The following is a 26303-nucleotide window of genomic DNA, read 5'->3' on the forward strand; positions in this document are numbered from 1 at the left end:
GAAATCAGATACAAGCATGCAGAGGGGTTCCTCTTTTGATTTGTGTATACTACGATAACAAGAGCAGTATCTAAACTCAAAGATTACTCATTTTTCACCAGAGCTTGCTTGGCAGGAAACCACACACAACCTCCAGCCTTACCAGGCTGGCCAGACGCCACACATTAATTTCATGGCTGAAAAATGCAGCGATGAACTGAAGCTACTTCCTGAAAACTCTGACAAACAGTAAGATAATTTAATTGTCCCACAGCTTTCATAGGTTTTTGGTAACACTGAGAGTTTGGGGTTTCTATAAATCTAAGCAACATTTACGTATGGTCCAGGCCTGTATTGAAACCTACCAACGGAACAGCTCTAGTCTAATCAATGAGGATGAGAACCATGAAAAACCAATGCAGATCAAAAAGGAGTACAACGCTATAATCAGGGCTAACAGTTCCCTAATTCAGCAGCACTTCTTAAATGGCATAAAAAACTCCAAAGTCCATGAAAATATTCTTCCATGTTTCCTTTTCTGTTGTCTTGGCAATTCAGCCACCGATCAGCTGGAAAATGTCTCTGTAAGGGTCCTTCCATCCCCCAAAAGGTAAAAAAACTCTTTTCCTGAGCTGTCAAACAGAGATAATACTATGCTGTTGTCTCCTCTTCTCTGGCTGTTTAGCTTACTTCACTTCCAATTACTTCCCATGACTTATTAAAAGGAAAAGTTTCTTACCCATAATTCCACAACCCATGGTGGTACTTGGGTAACGACAAAGACTAACTGCTCTCACATTGCGTATGTGACGGGTCTGTCATAAGAAAGCCACTCTGAAACATTTTCAATATGCTGCTGATGCTTGGCTGTGCCTCCTTCCTCATTTTGTTCACCTCTCTCCTTCTGCCCTAACAGTGACTTCAACAGAGGGATGGATGAAGCAGGATGCCAATGGCTTATTAAAAAGCCTACTGAAAACCAGCTGAGCAGCCCTTAAGGAATTTTTATCAGCTGTTTTAACTGAACATCCAGGTTACACATTTGTGGAGTAACCTCCTAGTCTCCCAGCTAACGATTTAAAAGGCAGCAATTAGGAAGACAGATTTTGCTACCTCAGTATAGTTAGGTCAACATTTTCTTCTATGCCTGGATTCTTCTACCACTATCCATACTGCTGACACTCTGGGGTCAGATGTCTGCAAGTGCTTTGTATTTATTTATTTATTTATTTTTTGAAAAACACATCTGGCAAGGGCTCAGGGTTGGACTCAGCTGCACTGTGGAAGGGAGGCTGTGCAGCACACAGGCAGCACCAAGCAGTGTTAATGGCCAGGGAGACAGAAGAAGTGAACACACTCATTATCGGTGAATTTGCACCTGTTACAGAATGACAGAAACCCACTTGCTCAGTGGGATAACCAAACTTGCCAGGCATCATGCATCTTCTTGCTTGCAAATTCCCACTAATATGGTCTCTGAGGCTAATTCCCTTGGCCCCTGTCAATTAGTCTTAGAGGAGACTGCAATCCTAGCCAAGCTAGTCCCACCATTACTTCTCCATGATATCTCCTAAGTACTCCTCCAATCTCCCTGTTGGTTCAGCAAGTTGCAAGTACAGCTGGGAAGGAAGGAAGCGATAGTAATGTAATTCACCTTGCACTAAGTGCAACTTTCAAAAGAAGAAAACAGAAAACAAAAGGGCAAAAGAAGAGCAAATAGGAAGAAGACTTCCAGAAGCTAATGGAAGAACAAGAATACATTTTTCTTCTGACCGAATGAAAAACATTGACAAGAGTGGGAGCAAAACAGAAAGAATCATATTTTCTAACTTACATATAAGCCTTTCAGAAAGTTCACCACCTCCCCCTTCCAAGACCACCTCTCCTATCCTTGTCACCAGTGAAGGAAAATACTCCATGCGAGGAAGCATCTTGTTCAGTGAAATGCACACTCTCATCCATACGAAACTGACTGAAGAGCTGAACACTTTCAAGTCTTCTTTCTACTTATACTCTTGTGTGCTGGGTGAGAGCATTTACTTTCAACCAACAGAAGTTGGCCAGGGCACAGCTGGCATGTAGCAAAGATACGTCAGTGACTTCCATGCCTGGGATTAATGGCTTTTAGCATGCCAAATTGGCCTTCTTACAGTATTATGTGCCCTTGCATGTCTGTGTGCAGAAGGTAGAGAATTAAAGAGATGAAGGATTATTACGGGAGATCAGAGATTTTTAATAAAGCCTGGCCTCAAGGAAAGACTGACCCTTTCTCCTGAACTCCCCATTCCTCCTTTAAATCCAGATTTTAGTTTTAAGTCAATTCAAATTCCCTTTCCCTACACCTGACTCCTGTTGCATGCGTGTGTGTGCACATGTGGATGTGTTTACTTTGAACATTTCTACAGCCTCTAGATTTCATATACTGAAAGCAGACAAGCACTGGTGATGATACAAGGGCAATTCTCACACGAACCATGAAGATTTGACACACATCATTTGAAGGGAGGTAAAAGTTTGGAGATGTTTACCACATTATGACAGTTAAATTTTATTTCAGATAACTGTGCAGCAGGTAGCCTGTAGCAAGTAGATTACTCACAGGTATAACAATGGCCAGACAATGTATATTGTGTACACAAAACATGGACCAAAATTATTCCATACCTCTAAGAAAGTAAGTACCTTCTACGGACCCAAAGCTTTCCAAGCAGAAGTTGATTATCTGTTAGGAACTGGGACCCTATACATATGCACTATTACCTAAGAAAAAGCTTCACCTTTACTGGCAGTAGCTCAAAAAGACTTTTACTTTGTATAGCACTCATCCTGCTCAGAGCCATCAGGCGGAAAAAGCTGTGATAGATTGCACAGAATTGCAGGAACTATTCTTGCAGCAAGGTGAAATACAAACTATCTTAAATTCTACATGGCAAACAGCAGTCATCCTAATCTTCCCCTCACAACTAATCTTGGTGCACCTATTTTGTAACAGCATAGCTGTGTGTTCTGCTCAGCTGTTAACAATAGCTTTGTAAGCAAATGTTGCAAGCCCTTCTGGCTTTTTGATATGCCTATGTAGCTGCTTTTCTTTCCATTTCCCCTACTATGTGCCAGGTTACAGAAACACTTCCAAGCAGCAGATTCAGAAATAGAAAAAGTTCAAGGCCAGGTTTCACACCTGCAACCTTGCAGCTCTGGGCTGTTCCAACCCTGAAGACCAGTCTCCTTATTATAAATCCAAGGCTTCCTCTAACATCCAGGTTTTATGTTCAGTAATTCCAAATGGAGTTTATGGGTTTTTTTACTTATTTGTTTGGGGCAGGAGGGGATGGGAGGAGGAGGGAGAGGGAATACTGCATGGAAGCTATGTAACCATTATATGTGTCACATTTTACTTTGATGAAGTAACTTAATTGAATGCCAGAGTAGTTGATGCAAATGAATTTATCATCCAGTTTAAGACACTGTCTCACTGTGATTCCCACAAAAAAAAAAAATAATAATCAAAAAGAGCTACTCCTATTCAACACTAACATACCATTCATACTTTGGCTTCTCTAAATAATTCAGAGGGTAATACAAGTTAGCACAAAGTTTTAAAGGGTTAAGTAGCAGTTCTAATTTTTATTTCTTTTAGAATTCTAAAAACACAATATTGAGTGTACAGGAGTATCAGAAAGCTGTTGCAAACATCCTATATGCCTCCTGAGTTCCAGAGTGGGGGCATAGGAGACAAATGCCATAAAAACAAAACATAGCAGCCCCCCATATGATACTAGTGTCCTATGTCCATGTATGTGCCAATGAGAAATTTTGACACCTAGAGGGTATCAAATAGAATAAGGCATCAGCAAGCACTGTGGCTTAAGTAGTGTATTTTGGTTTGTTTAGGAAACAAGTTGTTCTGTAGTTCGACAAATTGCCACGCAAGACACATTTCTCGACTCCAGGTGTGATTTATGCAACTCATGCTGACTCTCTGTTCATTTTGGATGGACTGCATTATACTGCCTACCTTATACAGGACTTTGCTTGCCATGTTGCTCTAGTAGCCCTGCAAAATATTCTAATAATCTCTAAGTCTCTGGCACAGAAAAAGATTAAACAAAACAAAACAAAAAATGTTTAATTTGCTACAAGACAAGAAAAGTATATAAAATTAAAATAAAATTGGGAGGGAACAAAACTCTAAATCTGCATTGCCCTCTAGACGAAATATAAACAGATATATCGATATATACTGACTGTCTAAATGGAAAAATTAAGACCCAATGATATTTTTAGAAGAACAGGATAAACAACTCCCTGTTCTAGCTAACAGTCTTTCTCTCTCTGCATAGAGAGACAGAGAGAAAATGCAAAGTCGTTTGTACATAGCTGAGACCGTAAGCCACTGCAGTTTCTGCATTGCTACTTAATTCACTCTCAAATTCATTCAGATGGGGGGGTGCGGGGGGGGGGTGGAAGCGGGGTGGGGGGGGGGAGAAAAGCTATTTCCAGAAAAAGAAAAAAAGAAAAAAAACAAAAAACACCAAATCCCATGTCTTCATTTTAGAAGGCAAGAAAACTCTGGAAATGATCCTAATGTAAATCTCAGACAAATCTGCATTTTGCTGAAATGAGAACTTCGGGTTTAGGCCACGTATGAAAGTAGCTCAGAGTTCCCCATTAAGTCTAGCTCTACTTGAGACACTGAAATGTCAAACAACTTCAGAGTGAAAATTTAGTAACTGGCTTGCCACAGAGGAAAGAAGTTGAAAGAAAAAACAGACAGTATCATCTGTGACTTAAGTTTGTCTTTCAGGAAATGAAGATCCTTACAGTAGTAAATATAATACTTGAATTGTTTGCAAATAGGTTTAATCATCCAATTGCCACGTACAAGGAAAATCTATGCGCTATCAGAACTCAGTACAGCTAATCACTAGAAGGCAAAATAAAGATATTTATCAAACATAGTGTGTGTTCTTCAGCTATTATATCTATCAATATTTATGTCACTTGCAGCCCTTTCTGGGTGGTTGCTGCATACATACTGTGTGCAGTCAAGAAGGTTCCCAACTGCAAACGTGTTTTTAAAAAGAAAATCTGGCCCAAACCCTGCATTTCCAATTCAAGCAGTGGATTCTGAAGCCTGTTAACTCCCTGGAGCAGCTGATAGTTAAAGACTTGTTTCCGCTTTTCTAACAATTTCCTGGTTTGCATAACAATCCTAAAAGAAACACACTCAAGAAGTTTTCCAGCACAGAGAGGTTTTGTCTCCAACATGCTTCTAGTTTCAAGGCATAGAAAATATTTATATATAATTACAAAAACTTTAGAAATATATTTGTCTACAAATATAGTTACATATAAATATGTATCAGCTACGTGGTTTAAAACAAGATTATGATAATTTTGCCATATCCAGGAAATACAAAACACTGGCTTATGCCTGGTGCTTAACTCATGCCATTGTGAATAAAGAGGGGGGAGGGAAGGGGTTTAATGTTTAATTTCCTGTTAAAAACACACACAGGATAAAATCTTCCAAAGAGCAGTTATAAAACATGCATTTGTTAGCCAAGAAACTAGGTAAATATGGAACGAAGCCCAGGCTCAGTTTTATCCCCCCCCCCAAAGAACAAAGTAACTGGATGCCACAGCGCGTATTTGGAGACGCTGAGCTCTACTCAGCGACTAGATAATTAACCAGCCTGGCTGATTTACGCACCCTGTATCCATTGGGGTAGTTCCTCAGATAATGCAATGACACAGTTGAGCTCAAGGTACTGTATTGCCATGTATACTGCACATGTGCCAACCCACCATTGTACCAACTACTGACTACCTTACTGACACAACTATCTGGCTAAACACAGATAAAATAAGCATTAGCATGCAGTCGGGACCTACCAACAGCCAGTTTCTAGCAACAACAGATTGAGAATACCGCTAGCTGGAGACACTGCAGAAGATTTTTTTTTTTAGAAGTAACAAGGGGAAATATTATTTTCAGATCGCACTGAAACTCAGTGACATCCATCCTGGAACTGTGACTTCACCTGCAGCAATTCAGCCTTCATCACAGTTCTACCATGCATAATGACTGTACTGGGTTTGCGTGGCAAGGTTTTGGTAGCTGGGGGGCTACAGGGGCGGCTTCTGTGAGAAGCTGCCAGAAGCTTCCCCTATGTCCCATGGAGCCAATGCCAACCGGCTCCAAGACGGACCCGCTGCTGGCCAAGGCTGAGCCCATCAGCAATGGTGGTAGTGCCTCTGGGATAACAGATTTAAGAAGGAAAAAAAAGTTTCTGGGACAGACAGAAACTGCAGCCGAAGAGAGGAGTGAGAACATGTAAGAGAAACAGCCCTGCAGACCCCCAGGTCAGTGAAGAAGGAGAGGGAGGAGATGCTCCAGGCGCTGGAGCAGAGATTCCCCTGCAGCCCGTGGGGAAGACCCTGGTGAGGCAGGCTGTCCCCCTGCAGCCCAGGGAGGTCCATGGTGGAGCAGATCTCCACCTGCAGCCTGGGGAGGACCCCAGGCTGGAGCAGGGGGATGCCTGAAGGAGGCTGTGACCCCGTGGGAAGCCTGTGCTGGAGCAGGCTCCTGGCAGGACCTGCGGACCCGTGGAGAGAGGAGCCCACGCTGGAGCAGGTTTTCTGGCAGGACTTGTGACCCCACGGGGGACCCACGCTGGAGCAGTCTGTGCCTGAAGGACTGCAGCCCGTGGAAGGGCCCCACGCTGGAGCAGTTCGTGAAGAACTGCAGCCTGTGGGAAGGACCCATATTGGAGAAGTTCGTGAAGGACTGTCTCCTGTGGGAGTGACCCCACGCTGGAGCAGGAGAAGAGTGAGAAGTCCTCTCCCTGAGGAGGAAGGAGCAGCAGAGACAACGTGTGATGAACTGACCCCAACCCCCATTCCCCATCCCCCTGTACCACTGGAAGGGAGGAGGTAGAGAATTCAGGAGTGAAGTTGAGCCCAGGAAGAAGGGAGGGGTGAGGGGAAGGTGTTTTAAGATTTAGTTGTATTGCTCATTGCCCTACTCTGGTTTGATTGGTAATAAATTAAATTAATTTTCCCCAAGTCGAGTCTGTTTTGCCTGTGACAGTAATTGGTTGAGCGATCTCTCCCTGTCCTTACCTCAACCCACGAGCCTTTCATTATGTTTTCTCTCCCCTGTCCAGTTGAGGGAGGAGGAGTGACAGAGCAGCTGCATGGTGCTTAGCTGCTGGCTGGGGTTAAACCACAACAATGACATATTAGGTTATTCTACAACTCACCACACTAGAACTCCCAGACAAGTACCAGATTTCTGTATGATATATATCAATTACAGCCTCTAACAATCCCAGTTTTTCTTTTTGTTGAGATGCCCAAATTAGACAAAAATACGGACTGTATTTAAGAGAAATTAAACATTTATAAGTTTGCAACAGTACCACTGTATTTTTGGATCTTGCAATAAAAATAATCCACCAAATACTTTCTGTCTACTGCATTAGGGTCAAGGGCAGGTCCTCAGTGCACAACTTGCAGCATGGAATTGGAGAAGTTGTGGTACTTCTTGTGACCTGCTGGGATTCGCATTCAAAATTAGATGTAAACAACTCTGTGAGTGGCTTCACAACTCTATGAGTGGCTTCAATTTTGTTTTATTTTTCAGATGAGGATAATTTATTATTGCAGATACAGCTCAACAGCTTTCTTAGCTTTTGGTAGCATATTATTCAAATTAACACAGCTTAAGCTTTTTAAATAGATGCACCTTAAACACCTTCTAGTCAAGTCATTTAGTTTCATATTTGATGTAAGAAAGGAAAGGCGAAGAGATTATACATCTCTCTGGTGAATTAAATCTGATGGCAGGCATGCTGAATTTCTTGCAGACTCTTTGTAAAACAGGCTTTGAGACAATAAACAGCCCTGAGTTTATTTCTAAAACCTGCAGTTAACAGCTGTTGTAGGTATTTGTGCTTTTTTCTTAAGAAATCAGCCACTGTTGACCACTGATATAATGACAGTTCATCAGTGAATCTCATACTACTTCATGAGTTCAAAATCTTCCTGTTTATTTTCACTTGCTGATAACTGGACTTTGTGCCCTGATCCTATGATTCTTCATGTGAAAAGACAATTGACTAACAACATTAGGAGGGAAAAAGGGAATAGGGTGGAGAAAATCTGTAACACAAAATGAGCCCTGACTTGCCTTCTCAGTACTGTACGTACCCCCAAGCAATGAAATTTCAGGAAAATGATTATGTTTCTGGCCAACAGTCAGAATATATAAGATGTTATACACCCTCTGCCTCACTGTATGTTGCTATGGCAGACTCCATGCAAAAGCAAGATTATCATTTTTCTTTGCTTCTCAACAGTAAGGCAAGTTTAGAAGTATTTACTGCTAGTTACATGAAGGTATTAAAGATTCAAGTGAAGTAGTAGTATTCTCTAGTGCAGTGCTGACCTGAGCCTTTAATCCAGATGAATTTAACTGTAGAGTGCATTAGCTCTTCTCATAAAAGATTTGCTTTAATTTTAGTTCTCTCTCCATTTATCTTATGGCTGTGTAATCTTCAGTAGAGGTCAAAGAGATTTCCCCAAAGAAACAGGAGCTGCTTCTTTTTTAGAGGGGAAAAAAGCATATTTAAGACACTTTATCATACTTTTAAACATATGTCACAGGACAGTGCTCTCTATGCTCTCCTTTTGCTGTAGCTCTCCTTGCTTCTTTACATGTTCCAAAACAATTAAACGAGCATGCATGTGCATGCACACACGTATATAAATGAAACATGACATGAAAACACCTAGTGAAGATAGGATACACAGCCCATCTGCTGCAAAGACTGAAATTACTACTAACGTCTTACCATCATCCAACTCAAGACAAAGATTGTAAACAGCCAGAGGCCTCTTAATACGTTGTCCTTGTCTTCTTGACTGCCTTGGTGGGGCATTTGGAGGAGATACTGACATTGAGATTGGCTCAGGGAAAGTGGCATCAGGCAGGGTTTTGAAAATCTGCAATCAAGAACACAAAGGGTGTTAATTATTTATCATGAAGAGCAACCTGTGTAATGCAACTGTAAACCATTATCAAACAACATTTGTTTTGGATTTCATTCAAAGCAGGCAGGAGCCAAAAATCCATTCCTTCAAGTTTGGGAGTATGCCGTGGGTTTTTAATGAGTGCTTTTAAAATAAATAAATAAATAAATATAATATGAAAATAAGCAAGAGCACTGTCTACACATTAATCGAGCTGCAAATCAGTTAATCCAACGACAAAATATTTGCAGCCATGCTTGCCAGCTAGGATGAAGGGGAAGGGGAAAAAGGGGGAAACTAACTTTATGAACCAGTAACCAAAAAGCTTTATAGCTTTAGCTAGGACCTATAATTTTGCCAGAACTCCCATTTTAAATCAGCCATTTTTAAAAAACAAACATACTCTTGAAGAAAGCAAGGGGAAAATTTTGAGGGGAGGGATTTTTAGTGAAAAATACCATAGTAACATACCAGAGAATTTTTTCAGTTAACTATTACATATGGAGTCACATTTATATTAAATTATGATATTCACAAAGATGCATACAAAAAGGATTGCATTTCTTGTCATCATTTTATCTTTTGAGTCATGACCATTAGCATATTGTCACTTCATACAAAATACCATGTCATTTCTCTCTGGATTAACCAGCAATGCAGATTTGCTCAACCTCACAGCATTTCTACTTTAACTGTCACATACAGGGTGCAGTCTAATGATGCTGATTTACTTCTAGAAAATTATCAGTATGCTGATGTACAATTTAACAGCAGCCTTTTACAAGTGATGATGGCAGATTCACATGAACAAATTAGTTTACTATGTATTTCATCGAAGACAAACCAGCAGATAAAGAAAAACACAAACAGCAGCTGTACAAGAAAAGCCCTGTGTCTGTACAGCACCTTACAGCAATGCAACATGGTAATATAACAAGATATAATGAAACAGTATATGGTGTTCTTTTACTCTGCAACTTTACATTGCCATGTATCTGTATAGGAAATATTATAAAGAGGAGACTGACATGAATCTTCAAAGAGAAGCTTTTTATGAAGCAGAAATTCATGCAGAAAGTATAAACAGACACCACAGATAACACATTTTTGGATTATTACAGTCCATGTCAGGTGCAGCATGAAGCTAAAAGACAGCCAGGCTACTCTACAGGTGAGAAAAATGCCGTAAGCGTCCTGTGGTACGGCACTCAAGACATCATGTTAAAAGTATAAGAAATGCTACGTGCCATCACATCCTGGCCTGTTAACCCTGAATATTAACACGTGTAGAAATAAGATGACCCAAGAACCCACATATATACTGGCTTACAGCCACTTAATCATCACTCTCGTACTGGCAGGTAGAAGACTGAGCTGGTACAAAATAGTCAGAAGCACCATTTTCCATGAAAACTGTAGAAGAATGATCATATTGCCAAAACCGGGCAGCAGTGGGCCAGAAGCCTATATATCGTGTGCAAAGGAAAGCTCCACTGGAGCTTATTCCCAATAAGTGAATGTTGCTGTGGGGGAGGTAAAATGATGCAATTTGAACTTCCCCATACCAGTGTTAAGAAAACTGGCTCCCACTCCTTCACATGCCTATGAACAAGGGATTACGAGAGCACGCCAAAATAGAGCAAGGAACTCTCTAAAAACAAAATGTTTATAAAGAAGAAAGGAAACAGTCCAACCTGGTTCTCCCCAGTACAGACACAGCAGCACTCTCAGACAGTGACAAAGCTCTAATTGTGCTCAGAGTGCTAAAGCCAATTCTTAAAACATGATGCAACATATAATAATGAAATCTAATGTGCACCACCTACATGGCACTTGGCTAACAGTACCACACTGCCCCCTTATGTGTAAATACAAGGCTAGATTGAGCAGTTTTAGAGATAAATATTTGCTTCTGAAAAATTCAAAAGTACCAAAACTTTAAATGCCATCTTTTCCGTGGACTAAGTGGTGCATTTGGGCTCTCTGATTAACTCTCTGCCAAGAGGTTTCAGCATGTTGTTTACTATGTCACATTCCGCAGCTGTGTTTATTTGTACAGCCTTATCCACGCATCTCCGCTGAAATTAATGATGGTGAGAAGAAGTATTCCCCAGGAGTACTTCATGAGATATGAGCTTTCTTGTATGCATTTAGGTGACTTGCACAGGTTGCAGTAGAGTTCTTAGGTGTTTTTCCTCGTCTCTCACAAATATTTCAATATACTCTTCTACAAGTATTAGCATAAGAAACTAAGAGAGTCACAAAAGCAAAACACAGTCAAGAAAACCATAAAAGTGATCCTTACTCAATGGTACTCAGTGCCAGACAGGCAACAGGATAATGAACCGGAGACAGGTATGAATCCAAGTAGATTTCTAATTACAAGTAGCTATGTGATGTGAAAAAAAAGGGTGGTTTGTTCTGTTTTATGGGGGAAAACCCCCTTTACAATACACAGGAGCAATAAGAAAGCAGTGAAGTCACACTTCAAACAGTGGCAGCCCAGCACATGCTAACTTCATAGCGATACTGGTGGCAGGTAGTCACGAGCTGCCCAGAATCATTCTCTCTCCTCTAATAAAACAAAAGTTAGGGATACTGAGTCCTCTCTTTTACTGTCAGGATAAGCATATCACCTCTACTTTTAATTTTTTTAGTGGCAGAGCTGTGCACGAATGTTTCCCAACAGCGCTGCTCAGTGCAACCCAGTGCTACCCAGTCACAGCGCTGGGCTGATGGCAGGCAGTCAAGTTTCCTTCTGCAGACAAGCCACTCAGGCAGGCATCAGGCCCATCCCCTATTTTACCTCATTCTGCTCTCGACCTCTTGTTAAAACAGACTGGTAGGGAAGCTGCATTTCTGGGATAAGGTCAGCAAGCAGTATTATACTGCATTCTAGGGAGAAGAGAGCTCCTGGGTAGCACGAGGCCATCTGTTCTCCACACTCACTGGGACCAGGGCAAGGGTCCACACAAACTCCATCCTCTCACTCCCACGTTCCTCTGATGCAATGTTACAAGCTGTAGCACCTTTTAACCTGTGCTCCCATTCAATATCTGTCTCCACAGAGAAGAAAGGGATTCCTGAAAGTATTTAGATATGAACTAGACAAAATACAACCTCTTGACTATCTGCAGAGCAAATTTACCCAGGCAGAGCAAATTGAGACTAATTGTCATATTCAGCAATGAAATCATCAAGTATCACGAGTTGCCCTGCAGGATTCTGACACACACAAAAAGCAAACAAACAAACAAAAAAAACCAACCCCAGAAAACCACACACACAACCACCACTAGAAAGAGCACTAGGATTTTTTTATATATAAAAGAAACAGGAAACATCTTGCCCTCATGTGTTGCATGAAAAAGTATATTTGGGGTCATTTTTGCTCTTTCAAGCAGCTCATATTTGTCTTCATCCCTATTTTGGTATTTTCTTTTTGTCTTTTCATTAGGAAAATAAAATCCAGTACAGCCCATCCATAACTAGACCTGCTTTTTCAGCAGCAGAAATCTCTTTCTGTTGCCGGCCAAAGCTACAGCTCATACTACAGTTTTGCAAAGGTGAGCATCTGAAAAGCAAACAGGTCAACCTCTGCCCTAAGAAGTGCACATACAGCATTCAGCTTCTCTTTCTTGCTTTATTTCCACTTAAATAGACAAGTACTTTTCATCATGCCTTAATGGATATTTGTCTGCTGCGCTGACAGAAGCATTGTAACGTCTGCCTGAGAACGGGGGGGATGGAGGCATGCTTTATTTCAGTTGTGGGGAGAAAAGTTTTTTGGTTTTGTCATGGTTTAACCCCAGCCAGCAACTAAGTACCACGCAGCCGCTCACTGACTTCCCCTCCCCTCAGTTGGATTGGGGAGAGAATCGGGAAAGAAAAGTAAAACTCTTGGGTTGAGATAAGAACAGTTTAATAGAACAGAAAAGAAGAAACTGATAATGATAACACTAATAAAACGGTAACAGTAATAACAAAAGGATTGGAATATACAAGTGATGCACAATGCAATTGCCCACCACCCACCAATCGACGCCCAGTTAGTTCCCGAGTGGCGATTGCCCCACCTCCACTCCCCCCAATTTATATACTAGATCTGACATCCCATGGTATGGAATACCCCTTTGGCCAGTTTGGGTCAGCTGCCCTGGCTGTGTCCCCTCCCAGCTTCTTGTGTCCCTCCAGCCTTCTTGCTGGCTGGGCATCAGAAGCTGAAAAATCCTTGACTTTAGACTAAACATTACTTAGCAACAACTGAAAGCATCAGTGTTATCAACATTCTTCTCATACCTAACTCAAAACATAGCACTATACCAGCTACTAGGAAGAAAATTGACTCTATCCCAGCTGAAACCAGGACAGGTTTTACTTCTATCCAAATTTTTTTCTAGCCTTATTAATTATTTAAATACCATTGAACTATAAATGTTTCACAGCTAATAAAAGATGCCTGCTGTGAGTGACCTGTTGTCAGAAGCACACTGCATACGCACTGAAGATGGAATTCAAAATCATACACACACAATGTGAGCACCTGAAATGGTACTAACATTGTTGTGTTTTGACTGACTTGCACAACAGCACGAGACCACACCTGACTAAGTGTCAGAGTATCTTCTCGCACTGTGAACTGTTGTCATCAGATGCATGGCAAGGGAACCACACATATCCAATTGAATGGAAACGCTCCCATGGAAGAATAGGATTGGAGCATGCTATTTAACAGAAGATCTCTTTGCTACTCCAAAAAAAGCCTCCCTTCAAGTAAAAGCTTTACCACCATCACTCATCTGGATTACAGAAGTTACCACAGCTTAGGCTAATGCCTGAATAAAGACAAGAATGAAATCTGCTCATTGAATTACCTCATTCAAGAAGCAATAAAATGTACTAAACCAATCTCAAAGTTTAAGGACTTCACAGTCACATCCAGTGTCACACAGCTGAGACTGTGGCCAAACTGCCTTAGATTTATAGAATACCAGTTTCCTACAATTTAGTTCTCAAAAGCACGGGCATCCTGCTATTGACCTACTTGGGGGCAAACTCAGAGGCTAAGTGAAACAATTTACATATGGGGAAGATTAACACATGTAGCACTCAAATTTTATCAAGCAACAAATCAAACTGTTATCAGCGCTATCCCAGTTAGTCCAGTATTTTAAAAGGTTGTTTAGGTCTGATCTTACATGAAAGCAGAATTTGAAAGTGCACACTGACTTAAGTGGTGGATCAGTCTTCAAGCCTGCAGTGTAAAAGTTACAACAAGAAAGATTAGACTCTTGTCAAGCAATTTAAAACGCTGGTATGTTTGACCTATTTCTCTCTATGCAATAGTACAAAATGGATACTTTACAAGGCTAAACAAACCACAAACCATCCTGGATATACACTGCTAATAACAGCTCTGTCTAGAGCAGTGAGCCCAAGACCATCCCTACATACAACCATTCCAATTCCTAAATCTGTGTCCCACAAAGTCTATGGAAGCATTTCTTGAGAGTAATGAGCCAAATTCAACATATTATCATACTGTATTCTACCAGCAGATCCACATGGAAGCAGCCCAAGGAATTTTGCCAGATTCCCCTTAATCTGCAACAACAGTGTTGGACTCTAGATCCTGAGCTCTTACTAGAGCCAATTTCAGAAATTCAAAAAACCCATGGCTGGGAGGATTTAACTTGGCCTATTACATGAGTTTATGACTAGATGTATAGTTGTACATGGAAATGTAGATTAGATTCTGCTGCTACAAGAGAATACTGATCTGTTCTTTCTGGTCTCAAGCAGAACTAATTAATGAATTTCAGTATGTTTGCCAGGAATCACTTTAGGAAAAGACCCAGACATCAGGTCATCTCTGTCTGCTTTGTATCACTGGGGTAATTAAAATTTCCTCTAAAAATCAGTGGGAGGCAAACAGCAAGGACACAGTGGGATGAAAAAGAGGGGAGAAAAAACTGGAGGCTTAGTGATAGAGCTAATGAGGATAAACCTATAAAAAATAATTAACAGCTTAAAGCTGTGCCATGATTTTGTTGCAAGACAAAACCCCCATTCACCCTCATAACACCTACCACACAGAACATGCATCGATTTCCTTTGAATACGTGAACAAGAATCAGTACCAGAAGTCGCTGTCTAATGCAAAGGATGCTACAACCTGCAAGGTCATTCCAAATTCTTTGAAATTCAGCTAGTGTTATAGCCACCACGACTACAATCATATTTTTTGGAGGACAGTTATTTTTCAAGACAAGAACAACATCAGTACAAGTTTTTATTTTGGTAATTTCCCTTCAATACATACTTGATTTGCAGTTGGTAAATAAAAAAAACCACACACGGGCACCTCAGCTAATGTTTATTGAACAATATAAAACGCCATCCACCTAGGCCACATAATACTACTCTGCCCTTACACATTTTATGGCTATGGTGCTCTTTGCATTTCCATGATAATGAGCTATAATATATGCTTTCAAAGAATTTTTTATAAATTAGTAGCTAATGGGATAGTGCAAGAGAAACTTATCATCACCATCGTCTTTCCTCAACTTAGCTTTTCTTCAATGTAAAGCAAACCCAATTCAGGTTAGATCCAGCAACCTGCACAGAAACAAAAAACATGTATTTATATTGGAGACAAAAACGCTCAAAAAAAGAGGCCAGCTGTCTTAGTGGTTTACAGTGTGCTCTTACCCCAATAGACTTTCTAAGATTTTTTTTTCCTCTTAAGATAATGAAGACAGTGGTTGTGCCATTCTTTTTGCCATTTTCTGCAAACATAAAGAAACAAGGTTTTTATGTCAAGTTATAACTTTACTGTAGATATAAGCATTTTAAGAAGTGCAAGGTGAAAATAAGCATCTTAAAATACATTGCAGTAGCTCAGCCACTAATCGTAACCACTAGGCACTAATTGTACACTAACTGTAATCCATTTTTTAACAGTAAAACAAACATAAGACGAACAGTTCTAGATTTTTTTATTTTGGTCCTACTTGAAGGGATTGCAGGAGCTAACCGGAGCTATTAAAAGTTTCATCATAATAGAAATTACAAAAGATCAACTTCTGGAGAGCCAGAACAGACGTTTTATTTCAAAACTAATTTCTGCACCAATTCTAACAGTTTTATAAAATTTCTAGTGTACCAAAATCTTTAAAAAATGATCCTTTGTTACTGTGGTTTCGTACTTTTTTGCATTTTACTTTACTGTGGACAATGTTAGATCAACCTGTTTCATTTCTGGTTTTAGTCAACAAATATAAAATGCATGCACTAGAAATTTGTGACATCTAAACAGAATCTGTGTTCAGTGTACAAAATGTGATAAAGTTGATTATTTCTAAAAATCATATTAAATATTTCTGAAAAATGTTTACAAAACCTTCAATAAAAATTATCAACAACTTAATGAGAATCCTTAAGTAACTTACCTCCCCAAGGTTACCATCGTGTCCACTCCAATACAGGCGAGCCTGCCACGAAGTACTTATCCTGACTTTTGTGCTTCAGCATCTATATGCTGTAAAATATGATTTGCTGGGCACTAGCTTCTGTGAGATTGCACAGGATGCAGATTTTCTGAGGCTTTGGATTTTGAGGCTTGAATTCCACTACAAACCACAGAACACCCTTATTCAATATTCACAATTTTTTTTTTTTTTTTTTTTTTTTTGCAAATATAGAATCAGATCAAGAGTTGAAAGATATCTGAAGCTAAGCCTCTAGAGGGCCACCAACCAGAAAGCATCAATAATGCTCTTGATGTTGCCTGGCACACTCTAGTTACAGTGCAACAGAGAATACAGCCTGAAAAGTAACCGGGTGTAAGTCAAAACTAGAAACAGGAAACATCCTTGGCTGTGAGCCAAACCACAAAGCTCTATAAATAAATCAATCAATCAATCTATCCAAGACAGCCTTTTCTTCATTGCAAAGATATCATTTGCTGAGACCATCTGCCTAGCAGCCTGACTACCCATAACCAAATGGAAACACTGCTTTTAGGGATTTGTGGACACTGTGAGTCTCGATCTCATACTAAAATTGGAATATCTGCTATCTGCTCCTCTTAATACAAAAGGAACTAGAGCTCTGGACAAACTGCAAACTACGAGCGTGACTAAAGAACTGAGGGGATTTTCAGACAAATCTGATGTATCTGTGGACCCTAATAGCCGCTCATTTGGCCTGACTACCTTGAACCACATAGTTCACATTTGAGTTTTAATAAAGAAACTAAACATAGCCTGTAAAACATGACATTACAGTCTGGAGGACAGCTGTGAAAGGGTGAAAGAAAAAAAAAAAACATACCAAGGTTAAAAACATGTGTCCTTTGATCGCTTGTGAATTATGAGTTTGTTGACTCAGCCTTTCTAAAAGTAGCACTCCTGATACAAAGACTGCAGCTTCCACCGTATCACATCTCGCTCCACCTTTTAACAATTCATGAGAAGAACGCTCCTGATAGCAGTCCATTCACTGCTATCGACCAATCCATTTTATTCATTGAAGGAAATGAGAGAGTTAACCATATACCAGGCTTGAAATACCTACACATTTGTCCACTGCACCAGCAGAAACAGCAGATTCACCTTCTCTTCTATGATCACCTACTGTAAGTCACACCAAGGAGAGTATTTTAAAAAGGTTGTCCTTCCCTATTACAGTTACACATAATAGCTTTGTGTGTCTTGTTTAGTTACAGGAAATACTTAAAATAACAACAACAAAAAAAGGCTTTCAAATTAAAAGATTAAATACTCAATCTAATTACCTAGCTTTCTTAAACATAACATACTCCTAGTTACTAAATAGAAAATAATGCAGAAGGAGAATGTTTGCACATATTTTCTCTTGCAAAGAGTGTGAGAAGTCCCGAGATAAAAGGCAGCACTTACAAACCTATGTCAGGAGCCAGCAAAAGCAACAACCATGGCCAAACACACCACAGGTAAACAGGATCTCCCCTTCATTTGTAATAAATATACATGTACTAACTCTTATACACATACACACAAATACAAATAAATATGTATGTCACACTAGTTTTCTACAGAATATATTAACAGAAATATAAAGAATTATATATTGAGAATAAAAACCTACATTTGACCCCCTACCACATTGCCATTGTACAAAGCATCAGAATGAAATATCAAGATCTTTGCAAATGACACTGTTCCAACTGTAGCCAACCATGCAGCCTCACCAGTATTTTACTCTTCACAGAATTCCCTGCTGCCATTACAAGGATTTATATCACCATTGCTTTACAAAATATTTTTTGCTCTTTGTTTTTGTTAAAATACATTTTTTTATCTTACATTATGACTGTAGAGTCTTTGGAGGGAAAGAACATATTTTTCATTTGTATGTCCAGCACCCTCTGCAATGAAGTACTGATGCTTCATTAGTGTAAATGGCATGCACATGAAAACATGGGAAATAAAGTATTACCAGCTGACTGCCACATATTATTTATTCAAAAATCTGTTAAATGGTTTGGAATACACTAACCTCTCTGGTAAGGCAAAAGCTTACTAGAATTCTGAAGAGTACATATGAAAACACGAGCACATACTGTACCATTATCCATTAGCAATGATCAGACAGGATGGCATTCAGGTCAGTTTAGCCAATATAAAGAAAAAAAGGTTTGTAAATTTAATACTTCACTTACCATTGAAGGCTTCAATAAAGTACAATTTTTATGTCACACAGTTTCTGCATAGGAATTTACTACTGGAACTCATCAGGAGCGCAACAGCTTTTGCCCCCTGCAGCATTTCACAGAATGTTTTCTTTGACTAACAAAGTTTTATTTAAGAACATCCATTTTAGCATTCTCCATAAGGACTTCTCCCTTGCCTCCTCCTCCACACATGCAAGGACAACACCCTGACCATCAAGACTGAAGCAAATATTAGTCAACTAAATTCTACTCTCTCATTTCTGTTTACCTACAGAACTTGCCTGTTGGCAGTGGAAGATGATATCTGTATCACATGGAAATTTCATACAAAGTTGAGGGAAGTTTCCCCAAAATAACTGGAAATAACATAGGGAAATCAAGAAGGCAGAAGTCTGTGTCTGTATTATTTGCACGTGCCATGTATTTGTAGTGCATCTCAGCAGACTGCTTTTATCCCTGAGAACATGACTTCTGTTTTGATTTTCTTTTTTAATCTAATATGGTTACTCACAGTACGTGTTTTGTTTCTTTTGGAGCAGTCTAACAGCATATCAATCCAGGTATTGATCCAGACTCAGTTCCTTTTAATGTCATCAACTGCAGTCACAAACGTGAGTGGAGATTTGATATACAGTCTTCTTACTATGTATAAACTACTTAAGATTTAGAAAACTGTAGTCTTTTAAACAAACAAACAAAAAAAAGATTTTTGCAGTCAATGTACCACACCATGTGCACGTGTCTTCACATGGAAGGGCTGTCTGCTAGCCACAGGGCACAGAAAGGGTTTAAAGAGTTTGCACACACTACAATGGAATGAAAGAGCTGCTTGACTTCTACCAAAAAATACAATGAATTTCTTTGCTGTGCTTGCTGCCCTTTCTGCTTTATACTCAGCCAATCATTAAGGCAAGTAATTTGAATTAAGTTCAGGAATAGTTTCAATGACAGACACTTCTGATTAGTTACATGGTTAAAGTTAAGCACATGCCGAATACCTTCTGAACTGAAGCTCATGTGTTTCTTCGCAAACTCTGCCCAAATGAAGGTACCTTAATGTAAACCCGCCCCCCCCCCCCCCCCCCCCCATGTCAAATGCTTATTGACTTGAGAAACATTCAGCTTGGGGAGGTTTCAAATTGCTACACCACAGCAAACCACCACAATTATAATGCATTGCTTCTTGGTCCTCCATTGCAGCCAAAGGCAAAGCAACACAAAAGCTGAAACAAGCCCTCTTTAGTATTTCTCATATGTCCCTTTACCAGGACTTCAAAAGATCTGCTGTGTTGTCAAAAAACAGTCTTCGTTTAGATGATGGCAAGGCCGCTGTACCCTAAAGCATTTACCTGCAACAGAACTGCTTTAACATTGCAGTGATTGCTAAGTGGAGACACACACCACACCTCACTGTGCCACTTCACACTCTCAAACTGACTTCACCTGCTTCCATTCCTTCTGCCTCACAAATATCACATGTATTACGCACTGTAATGTTTTAAGGCTAAAGATTTTCCAAGTATTACTACATGAAGTTGATGTTGGCTTAAGAGCTCAGTAGTATTAAATTCTTCTCTTCCCTTTAGTTAAAAAAAACCCAAACATAAAAGTGCCTGAAGGAAGAAAAATTAAAACATTTATGTTTCATTAAAAAAAGATTTCTCCATAGAACTGTTTTGAACAAAACAAAGCTAAAACAAAGACATACTTTGTCTAAAGTATGTAAAAACTTTGCCTTTTATAAAAAGATTAATACAGAAAACAAGTGAAAACAGTATCTGTCATATATAGGAACTACTGAATTTTTCAGAATGAACGCCTCTGAGATAATTTTGTGCATAGGTTGTCTGAATTCTAGAAAAAGGTATCTTTTACCATGCCTATTCCCTTTCAGCAGACTCTGGCTTCCCAGCCTCCATAAGGGACTTCTGTCTAGCCCCTCTCTTTTTTTCTTCTAATTTTCTTTCACTATAATTTTCATCTTCTTTCTGTTTTTGCAATCTTGCTATTTGTACTCACTATTCTTTCCTCCCCCATATGCTGGTTTAAATATTCCAGTCCCACTGAGATTTTTATTCCAACCTCCTCCCTCATCTTCTTTCATTTCTTAGCCTTCTTTTTTTATCCTGGGTTGGTTTTTTTTTTTTTTCCCCCCTCTTAAAATAATGTTCAGGGAATTGAGAAACCAAAATGGCTCACATTACCACTGAGGCATCTCTAAATGGCAAATAAATAAGCCCTTTGAATAGTGACATTCATTCCAACAAGATGCCAAAACATTATAACAAACAGCAAGATGAACACGTGCATGCTCTTCATGCTGCCATGGAGTGGACTGCCCTTCTTCCTCACCACAAGTCAGAAAGAAAGACCAGAAGAGCTGAGATGTCCAAGATTTCCAGTCTGTGAAACCCTTGGGAAGAAAAATTAATTTATACCCTTGAATCTCATTTGGGGGAGGAGAAGAGAAATCAAAACATTTTTTTCGGGTCCAAGTTGACTACCACTTTTCATCAGAGGATTACCTAAAGGCCAAGCAAAGATTGTTCCAGGCATTGTAGAAGCACAGCTGCAGTCAGCTCCCGAGTTTGTTACCTCAAGAAAAGGAACACCAAGGAAAGGTATAGCTTCAAAGCAGAATTAACACAACGATGAGACACAAACATGAATTTCTTGATGCTTTTTTTAGTGAAGGAAAGAATATGGGACATGGAAATCAAGGGAGACCACACAGATAAGGCAAGGGAGAAGGGGACAAGACAGTCAAGTATGAAATTACACCAACCTTAAAGACCTGCAAAGCGAAGGGAAACAAGAGTGCTGGTGCACGCAGCCCAGTCAGCACAATACATGGCAATTCCAGGCAAAACTGTAGAGAGGTCACTTAATATCAAACCTGAACATGCTCCTTCTTTGCCTAGCATATCCGGCTGTCCTTCCCCTACAGCCACATGACAGAAGCAAGCAAGACAATTCACAGGTCTCGCTTTCCTCTGGAGTGGCCTCCCTTCCACAGTGCACGGTTCTGAGAGTCCTGGGTAAAATACTGTCTGAGCTTGGGCCTGGTTTTTGCTTTTTCTTTCAAAATAGAGATCTGCTTCCAGAGCTCATCATCTGACTGGACACTGAGAAATACTCTGCCTGGAAGAGACTTATCCATAACTGACAAGAACAAAAGCTAAACAATTATTTCCCTAATGCTCTTCTATCCTCTTTCTAGTCTTAAACACTGTGCAATTCTAATGCCAGTTAAGCGACACATCAGGCTGCACAGTCTATTTCCAGCATTCAAGTCTCAGCATTGGTCTGATTTTGCAAAACATTCCCTCCTCAACCTACAATAATTGGTTCACAGCCATGGTTTGGAAGTATGCATGCAGCCTTCCATGTGAAGTGAAAGTGAAGTGAAGCCTTCCAAGGTGAAAGTGGTATGAACTGGTTTCTAGCTAGCACGAAATAAATGTACATATCAACAAAGCTTTTAAAAAAAAAAAAAAAAAAACAGCTTAGCCACTAAGCATGATATTCTTATCTCAGAGCAAGTCCCCATATCCAGGTTTCCACACATAAAATGCACAGAAATTCTCTTAATTAGGACTCAGCGGAGTGATGAGAGTGGAATGACTGCAACCAGGATGTCAAAACTATTAACCCAATTAACTGTGCCTCCTCCTAAAAATGAATTGTGGATCTCCTTCAATAAAGCTATCCGCACAAGACATAATGAACATTGATGGAATTTAAAAATATTTGAAGAATCGTAACACTTTTTCACCATTTGGCCTACCAAGTTACTGTATTTAAACCGGAAACGTTGATGGCTATTGCTTCTACAGTTTGGAAGTTTGCTAGTCATTTCATTTGCTACATGGGAAAAGAAATGCCTCTCTGCAGTCTGCCAGAGCCATATATTACATATGCATGAAGCGTGAAATTTTGCTTCAAGTTTGTTTGTGTCAGTGTACCTCCATTTTGACTCCACCACTCTTCCACAATTCCAAACTTCACTTCTATTAGCATAAGCTGCTAAAAATTAGAAGAGGCAGAGTAGTGAATGAAATATTTGAAAGTATTTTAACCTACAGCTGGTGACTTTTCCTAGGATTATAAATAAAAATACCTAACACAAGACTCTTAGGAAGTCTGAAATGCACAGAAATTCAAAACAACAACATAAAATGAGTGTTAGACTGACAATAAGCCTGCTTGCCATTAAAAGTAGGACCTTGGTCTGCCCTAAATGAAGAAGGCTCACTTGTAAAAGCAACATATTCAATTCAGCTATAAAATTTTTGTAATGCCTTAACACACACCTCTCCATTGCCTTTGCTATAAATACACAGAGGTCACACTTGGGTCTTCCTTCCATCTTGGAAGCAGCTCTAGCGTGGGAGAGGTTGCTGCAGGCAGACCACTGATGGCAAGTTCACTGTTAGAAATGACAGTGAAATGACAGAAATCCCTTAAAAAAAATTACAGCCTTCTAGTTCTAAAGAAGGCATAAAAACAAGGAATTATGGAAAATGATGCAGTATCATTTTGATGTACTTTCCATTCCCTGCTTCTCTACATTTTTCAGAGGAGCAAGAAAGGCCACTACAATTAATGTTTCAAATGTGAAATTGATGTCCAGTTTTCAAAGACGTGACTGAGTTGGCATAAGAATAAGATGGTGCCAATCTGTGGTGATCTAGTGATTTGAATAAGCATAACTCAACCTCAGCCTCCGTATGTTATCAGAACACCCTGGCTCTGCTCACACTCTCTACTTTCTTAAATTCATGTGGTCACTGCAATAGCTTCAAAATCATAAGCTTACTGCAAGATTTACCTTCATTTATAGGGTCGAAAATGAATAGCACAGCTTACAGCTCTTGGAATATTTATCGCTTAGAACTTGAGCCACATCTGCAGCACAGTATTTTTCCAACAGAACAATACCATATCTGCTCAATGTGTGTGTGAGAGCAGCATTACACCCTAAGTCAACTAAGCCAACAAAACCCACCATGTGGATACAGCTATGCCAACAGCTTTGCCCAGCCTGTATCATTCAGGGAGGCAGCATAATTACATTGTCAGAAAAACATGAGACAGATATTATTTAGAGTAGATAAGACTTGACTTAGATAGCCAATTTCAACACTGTTAACCTTTAAAAGAAATAACTATTTCAATGCTTGGAGTGCTTAAGAAAGAAGATAGGAAAAGGCACAACCTGGAATTTTTCTGAAGCACTTTTTTTGACAATAAGAGCAAGGGAGATGCTGCCCATCCTCCCAGTACAGGCAAAGTACCTCATCCATCCAGTTCCAGAAGTCAGCTTAGACATGAGGGATTCCCAAAGGAGTACCCAAACAAAAAGACTAGTAAAGGACTTTTTTTTTTTTTTTTTTTTTAAATTTCAGATCCCAGATTACATGCGGTGATATTCTGGACAGAGCCTTGTACGTGTAAGGCACCTTAGCAACTGGCAGCTGCCACAGCAGCAGCAACAACTTCTATTTTCAGTACTACCCCAAACGCAAAGGCTTAAAATAACACACATTCAGCTGAAAACAAAGGAAATGTTAACACCTGGCTCTCTCGTAATGCTTTTTACCTATAAAACTCAAAGTATAGTAAAGTCTCTTGACTCTCTGAACTCTTAGCAAAATGAAGACACAGAACAATTAATTCAGACCCTGGTCAAAGTACTTAATGGAAGAGCTAAAAACTGAGCCTGGGCTTTCTCTTTTCCAGTCTTGTATCACTTTTGCTCAGAAAAAAACATATGCAAATAACACAAAGAAAATCTATTTATGTACTATACACACAGAAGCACTGCTATTGCCAGGAAATAGCATTCCTAAATGTCAGTTTACCTATGAACACGACTACTTACCGAGTATAAACAGCCAAAAGCATACAGTGTATAGAGGACATTCTTTAGAATTAAGCTATTTGTAACATCATACTTAACTCCACACTACCCATTAATCCTAGCAGATCATTTTAGACAACGCTCAAAAACGCAGAGATGTATCAAAGCTTACCTTCTCATGATTTTCTATCAGGATTTCAACAACGATATTCTGAAACTTCAGGTCCATGATGGCTGCTACAGTTTCTTCCTGTGGCCTCATTAAGGTTGGTCCAAATACTACCCCTAGATTTGCCACAGTCATTAGATTCTTCTTGGCATGCTTTGAAACACTTTTTGAAAAGAATTGAAGGAAAAAACAGGAAATAGGTTATGAAAAATTTCCATTACTCTTGGAAACTGCAGTCTACAAATGAAAACATTACATTTCCTTAATCTATGTTTTAGAAGTTTGTTTTGTGCAAAGTTTCTTCAAATACAGCCTTACTGAGCTCTGGAAAACAGAAAAGCCATTCTTCCACTGGCAATTTAAAAACAAAAGCAGTCTCTTACTGAACCTAAATATATAAAATGCACTTAGCCTTGGACCAGGGCAAGTGTGAAACCAACTTAAATTTGCTAACAGATCTCCACTATTCACTTTGCCAGAATTTGCGAAAAGAAAGTATAATGTTCCCTTTCTCACTTCAATCAAACCCTCAAATGCTGGCAGGACTGCTAAAGTAAATACTTATATGGCTTCATTAACGGATTAGATTTCTGCCTTTCCCGCCAAAATATACACAGCATGAGTCAAACGTCTTGTCTGCTTTTGCACGTTTGGTTCTTGGTATTGTGTATGACAGCATCGAGATGGGCTTCAGCTCCAGCCACACTTAACTAAGGCCCTTTGTAGTTAAACGAAGGTAAGGACAAGAGTTCTGGCAAGGTAAGAAAGCAGGTCATAACACTTACTTCGCTAAATGTTTCACCAAAATTTCCAGCATCTCTTTGTTCTTTTCTGGGAGTTTATGGACCAAGAAGTGAACAGCATTAACTCGAGATTCAGGACTCCCACTTTCTATGGGACACAGAAATAAGTAACCATGTCAAAAACTAAAAAAAAAAAAAAAAAAAAATCCACAGAAACACAAAGCTTTTCCCACCCCTGCACGGAAACATGCTGCACACACTTTGCTTCACCAATTATGTATCTCCAAACACAGCAATATTGAACATATGTGCTTTGTTTTCACAAGTAATCTTGTTCTAGAATTATCAGCTTATTTGCTTATTTTGTGAACTCATTTTTCAATCCACCTGCAAAAGGATGCCTTTGTTCATCTATTTTTAAAAACCAACAGATGCAGTTATTGTTCTTCTGCATTGGACTCATCTGCTTACGAATATACTGCAAGGTAAGGAGTGATGTTACTGGGTGCCACAGAGTGGAACTGTACTACTTTATTATCATTAACCGATTGTCCTCATCATTAGAATTCAGTTTTTTGGTACTATGCCGCTAACAATACTGCATTTATGCTACCTTGCACTGGAAACTGCGTAAGACAATGCGTGCAGAAGATTCATATGTTCAGAGAGAGAAAAATCTAATGACCACTGAAGACACAGAAGAATAATCATGCAAAAAAAACTACTAAGTGAGATTACTATGATAAAGGGCCCTGAGTAACAACAGCATCCCTCTCTAGTACAGTACAGAAATAA

The 26303-nt window shown here is 39.5% G+C and overlaps 1 protein-coding gene across 6 annotated transcripts in view; it reads right to left on the minus strand.

Annotated features, from left to right (window-relative positions):
* Nucleotides 1-26303, minus strand: part of ARHGAP10 (Rho GTPase activating protein 10) — a 156076-nt gene that overhangs the window by 33462 nt on the left and 96311 nt on the right. For all 6 annotated transcript variants that reach the window (XR_012651565.1, XR_012651564.1, XM_075035099.1 and 3 more), the window contains 3 exons: nucleotides 25551-25656; nucleotides 24769-24928; nucleotides 8838-8988 (listed from right to left, as the gene is read on the minus strand). Coding sequence is in view for 4 of the 6 variants with exons in the window: in XM_075035099.1 (XP_074891200.1) it covers nucleotides 8838-8988; nucleotides 24769-24928; nucleotides 25551-25656 (417 nt within the window). In the remaining 2 variants the exon portion in view is untranslated. The remainder of the gene's footprint in view (nucleotides 1-8837; nucleotides 8989-24768; nucleotides 24929-25550; nucleotides 25657-26303) is intronic.

The sequence above is a fragment of the Buteo buteo genome, chromosome 1 (genome assembly GCF_964188355.1).
Source record: "Buteo buteo chromosome 1, bButBut1.hap1.1, whole genome shotgun sequence".
Classification (NCBI taxonomy): domain Eukaryota; kingdom Metazoa; phylum Chordata; class Aves; order Accipitriformes; family Accipitridae; genus Buteo; species Buteo buteo.